Genomic DNA, 6,000 nt, shown 5'->3' on the forward strand with positions numbered 1-6,000 from the left:
AGCATGTTTGTTATGAGTCCATACGGCTACACATTGCTTAATACACATAGGATGTACTGCAATACACAAATATTTTTACAAATGAAAAAAAATTTAAGGATTAAAATGTTACAAAAATTATTATTTTTTGCATAAATATAAAAAACCACTGCCTCCATGCCGCCTTCATCTCAGGGGGGCTTTTTTATTCCAGTTTATTTATGACAGTTTGGTTTTGTATAATGTTATTATTAGTAGTAGTATTATTTATCATATGCATATTTATATTTGTTTTAATGAAAACAAGTTTAGATAGGTCCACCTTTTGGATTTTGGACCATATTGGGCATAAGAATAGGACGCGTGTTTGGATACAACCACACTAACACTTTTTTGACCACACTTATGGCCCGTTTCAACTGAGTGGTACGGTACGGTTCGGTTTGGTACGCTTTTATGGCCGTTTCCACTGTCAAAAAGCTTACCGAACCGTACCGTACCACTTTTTCGGCACCCTTTCGAAAGGGTACCAAACACTGTTCTTGATGAACAGCCACAAATCCAAGAAGAAGAGCAGATTTACCCTGTGCCCCGTAGTTTTTTTACGAGGCAGTCTGAGGCGCGAGCGGTTTCGCTTTCTTCCTTGCGCTCGCCGCGCGTCTAACATTATATCTGAAATAACAAACTTCTTGAGCTCATGATAATAACCTGCGCTTGATTATTGACGTGCTTTTGAAACCCGATCCTGTCAGACACTGTTTTTTCACGCTTCACTCTCGCGTTTGTCAAAGGAGAAGCCGGAAAAAAAGGAGCACATTACTTTTCAGCAAACATGAACAAAATGCCATGTATAACTAACTTATTATCTTCACCTTTTTGGACGTTACAGTAGGCTGTTTCGCACTGTCTTTGATCTGCAGTTATAATCAACTCATGTTCATTGAAAAGTTAGTAATAAACATTTATACACAAGTATTTATGTGTGTAAAGCATCTGTGTTGTGAGAAGTGCTTTTCATATGATATGTAAGTGACCCGTACAGCTTTGTTGTAGACATTTCCTCGAGCGAGAATGACGTCGACTGAAACTTTCTGTCATACACCACGCCCACCAAAAGGGTACCCAAAAGGTGACCCGTACCAAACCGAACCGTACCGTACCAGTCAGTGGAAACGAGCCATTAATAACAGAAATTTCTTTTTGAGTGAACGAACTTTTTAACAGAGCAAAAAGAGATAGCCTCAGATGATAAATAGAAGTCAGGGTTAGGGAATGAAGTTTTCAAAAATAAATAAATATGTAAATGTACACACCTTTCCTTGTCATAGAAATCCATGGCCCTCTTAACCCTGTTGTACGCAGCGACTCTGAAGGGAATAATCTCTAGAGAGGTGAGGCCTGGTGCCATGGTCAACACTTTTCCACCGTGTGTGGGCTCGTACAGGTCCTGCTTTGTCTCCGGATGGGGCATACCAGCAGGATCACGGCCGACGATGTAAAAGTTGGCCCCTGCGATCATCCTAGCCCGGCAATGCCATTGTACCTGTAAGGGCAATTTTTATCTGGTTCAGAATTGGTTTGGCGAACAAATAATGATTTGCACTACCCCAAGGGGTAACCGGTGTGGAATTATACATTTATTTAATCTAGTTTCAATAAAACAATAATCAATATATAACTGAAAAGTTATTTCCTTTGGTTTTTAATTAAATCATTTCATTAGAAACTGTAATAGCCCAGCCATGAGGGACATTTAACTTTGTCTTTCTGAATACTGGCAAAGCCAAAGTGATGCAAATGCTATGGCCAGGCTTTTAACGAAGGCTTTTTTCTTCGGGTGATACTTTCAGGCCAAAGAAACCCCTTTTGTTGATTAACTCATCTGGTTAGTTGTTGGGCAGATTTCTAACACCTATTTGCTGGTTATCATGCAGACTCCAAAACTTAATTTGCATGCTTTGTTTAGCCACCCCCCCTCTTCCTAAGACGACATTATAGATGGGACATCTTTGTCTCAAATTAGACTTGTGATAAAACTCGCAGACTACAGACCTCCAATAGGCTCTGCAGACACATGGACTTCTTGAAGCCGCTGTATGACTGCAGACTAATCAACACGTCTCAATAAAGAAGATTCTGCTTGTTTCAAGTCTCCTGGACTGGGTTCTCCTCTATTCACTCATTTATTTTTTTCCAACACCGGCCAAAAGCTCTTTCCTATTCTGCAGTTTGATGAGTGAAAACCGAAATTAGCATGTAAACTGACAATTACAGAGACATTTAGCATTTATGTGGCTTCTAGATGACAGAATGTGCATCTTAGATGTCATGCAAATACTGATTGCGCATCCGCACATTTGAATGTTATCACTCAAATGAATGGGCCTTATCAGTGGTTATCAGCGGTCACACTTTATTTTTTGGTCTGTTTGTTGAATTTAAGTTACATTGCATCTACATGCCAACTAATTCTCATTAGATTATAAGTAGACTGTTAGTGTGTAAGTTGACATGTACTTGCAAAGTTTCTTATAGTCAGTTAAATGTCTGTTGAAGGAGCATATCAACAGATATTAAGCGGACAGTCTACTAATACTCAAATAGACCATCAAAATAAAGTTTGACCTTATCAGCTGATAGATACGAGCCATTAGGGGACTTCTGCACCTACTAGTAAGCTCAGAAGGCTGTTATCATCCATCCACATGGTTAATCAGCTATACTAATAGAGAAGACTCCAGATCCACATCTGTTTTTACTTTACTGTGGGTTTATGGTTGGGGTAGACGTTAATAAAATACTAATAAAATAAAATAATCTAAATAATTATTGTTAACTTCCGGTCACAGCCGTATGTGATCTATAGCTGATTAACATACTAGTTAGCGCAGAAGGCTCCTACTGGCACATATCTATCAGCTGATAACCACTGATAACGCCCATTCAGTTGAGTGATAACATTCAAATTGGCTAGATTGCAAAGCATTGTGTAGTCTGGCATATTTGGCACCCATAAAACATCACAAAAATCACTTAAAGGTCCCGTGAAGTGCTTTGAAATGCACATTTTTTATTTGATGTTTGACGTAATCCCAACTGAAAAATGTTGAGAGGGTGGGACACAGTGTAGCACCTCCCCATATATAAAAAAATAAATAAATAAACAGCCAAAAGTGTTTCGTTTTTTCATAGCTCTGCCAGTGAGAGTGGTTGAGCTCAAGCGCATCAAATGTAAAAGCGTCTTAAAGGGGGCGGGACATGTCAGATGCTAGGTTGTATTTGATTGGTTAAGATTTGATGTGAAAATGTAGAATGAGGTGATGTAAAAAAAATAAATAAATCATTGATCAATTCAGTGACAAACGGAAGTGACAAACTACAAGCTTTACATGTTTATCTCAGTTTTATATCTTCTAAACGCAAATTGTCACTGTTTTGGACATCCTAAAAACTAACAGACTGAAACTAACATCTAATATAAAGTATTTAAATTTTCTAGGGACCTTAAATATCAAATATAAATAAAATCAAATAAATATCAAATAAAATTAAAAATTATAAAGTATATAAAATATAAAAATTGCATAATCTTACACAGTGGCCGTCATAATCAACAATAAAAAGTGTGCAACAATATACAGTCAGAAAGCAAGTCGACAGAAGCATACAAATGGTAAATGGATTTGGACAGCAGAGATGGAGGATCAACTTTTCGATTTTTTGGCAACAGCACAAATGTTTCTTCATTTATTTGACCACCATGTTTATTCTCAAGAGATGCTCGAGAGATTTTGCATGTTAACATTCAGAACTCTGGTTGTGTTTGTGGTGTGCTTTTGTTGCCACATTGCGGCACACCACACATTATACAAGCAAAACTGTGAAATCGAGAATTTTTTGTCCTCATGTTTGTGGTCTCTTAACATTTTGAAAACAAAAAAAAGATCTTGTAGTGTGTACCCAGGTTAATTTGTTTCAGAATAGGCTGTTCATCAAGACACTGACCTCTGTTGGCCCAGCATACATCATGGGTGAGGGGAAAATGGCCACGATGGTGTTTTCTGGATCCAGCACTCCTTCCTCCAGCACAGCAGCATGTTGTCTCATGCGCCAGTCCAGCGGTACATCATCTTCTTTGGTCCAGCCACCCAGAGGATGCAACAGCAGCACGGGCTTCTTGTAGCCTCGATCCAGCAGACGACGCTTAGTGTCCTGCATCAGCAGCGCATGACCGTTGTGCACAGGATTACGCAACTGGAATGCAAAAATGGCATCTGTGGGAGGAAATATTTTTATGTATTTATTAAAATTTATTTTTCCTGTGATGGCAAAACTTGAGCCATTCTTTAGCCTTACATGATCCTTCCTGTCTAAAATGCTGGTGCACAAGAAACAGTTCTCATCATAATCAAATTTTGAATGTTTATGGAATGGAACTTGGTATTTGTTTTAGAATTCTATGATGGAAGTTTGAAAGAACATTTGTTTGGAATAGAAATCTTAATGATAACAATATCAATCTGTTTTCTAAATATAACACTTTTGATTAATGTAATTCAGAAAATTTTTTATATGGCTATTTAAATTAATTTATAAAAAGGGGGACTTTGGGCTCAAAATAGGCCACAAAATGTGTAGAAAGAAAGAAAGATTTAGAAAGAAAAGGAATAAGAAAGAAAAAAGAAAAAGATTTGATTTTCACAACACTTAATTACAAAATATTAATACTTTAAACAATTAACCAGAAAAAAAGAGGATCGAAAAAACAGGAAGAAACTTAAACAAAAATGGGAGCAAAAACCAAATTGTTTTCATAAACCGCGCACAGAGCACTGCCATAACACCACATCAAGTCAAAAGATGGAAGATGGCTTTAAAAAATGAAAAATCAACAAGAATTCTTGATGTAACAATAATAAAAAAAACTCCTATAGTAACTCATATTTTGTTCAGTTTTATGAGAAACCTGTAGTACTAGATAGTACTAGTACTATCTATCGCCATTTTAGTTTGACCGAATAAAACATTAAGTTGACATTTAAAATGTTTTCTCTTAACAGATTTAAATGCAAACATTTTTGAGGCAAAGGTTTTTAACAAAAAAAAAAAAAAAAAAAAATCTGTAAAACGGCAAACAAAAGGTCTGGAACATTGAAGCAATAAAGGGAAAAAAAAAAGAAAGAAATGTTTTTACCTGCTCTCATTTCCTTAAATTTCTGCCTTAGCTCCTGTGGAGTAAGACGGTACTGGTCAAGACCATCATTCCACTTAATTCTCTCCAACACCTCCAATTCTCCGCCGGCCAGCCAATCACCACTCTCCATCACCATCTGAACAGAGAACAAAACATTTTGGGGGTTTTTTAGCCTGCTTATAATTGCAATTTTAAAGAGCCCCTATTATGGTATTGGGGTCTCCAACAACAGGCTTTCCTTTAACAAATGGCATATGAATCCCCCATTTTAACCATGTAGATTGCTGAAGCACTCGTCAGAAAAATGACAGGAACACAGCACAAGGCTGGGGCTATAATGCTGAGGTATTTTTTGCAAAAATAAACTTCAACCACTGACTCTTCACGATTTCCTCTTTGGGTAGGGAAAATAAAATAACACTAACTTTCCCTCACACTTCTGAGCACAGCCTCTTCTCAATCTGCTACAGTGTTTGTCTTCCTCTTTTTTTTGATACAGTGTTTGTAGTTGGGGGTTTTCCCGGGTCTGTGCGCACAACAAATGGGCAGGGCTTGAGTTCCGTATCAACGTCACACAGACACTGCTAAAGATTCGTTACCACAATGATTCATTTGAACCACTCTGAGTTGACTCTTTTATAGATGAATCAATAGTTTTAAACACAGTGCACTTTCAGATTTAAGCCTTAGCTGGATATTTCACTTAACTTAGAGCTGTGTTACTCACTGTATGGAAGGTCAGTTTCAAAAACCCATAACAGGGGCTCTTTAACATATGAGCATTGCAAAAGCCATGACACACAGATGTTCCTTCTCACCTTGATGTA

General features: G+C 37.4%; 1 protein-coding gene across 1 annotated transcript in view; it reads right to left on the reverse strand.

Annotated features, from left to right (window-relative positions):
• Positions 1 to 6,000, reverse strand: part of papss2b (3'-phosphoadenosine 5'-phosphosulfate synthase 2b) — a 15,489-nt gene that overhangs the window by 1,464 nt on the left and 8,025 nt on the right. The window contains exons 8-11 of the mRNA XM_056468936.1: positions 5,992 to 6,000; positions 5,174 to 5,309; positions 3,985 to 4,253; positions 1,293 to 1,522 (exon numbers count right to left, since the gene is read on the reverse strand). The exon at positions 5,992 to 6,000 is cut by the window's right edge and continues 197 nt beyond it. Of these exons, the coding sequence (XP_056324911.1) occupies positions 1,293 to 1,522; positions 3,985 to 4,253; positions 5,174 to 5,309; positions 5,992 to 6,000 (644 nt within the window). The remainder of the gene's footprint in view (positions 1 to 1,292; positions 1,523 to 3,984; positions 4,254 to 5,173; positions 5,310 to 5,991) is intronic.

The sequence above is a fragment of the Danio aesculapii genome, chromosome 12, assembly GCF_903798145.1.
Source record: "Danio aesculapii chromosome 12, fDanAes4.1, whole genome shotgun sequence".
Lineage (NCBI taxonomy): Eukaryota > Metazoa > Chordata > Actinopteri > Cypriniformes > Danionidae > Danio > Danio aesculapii.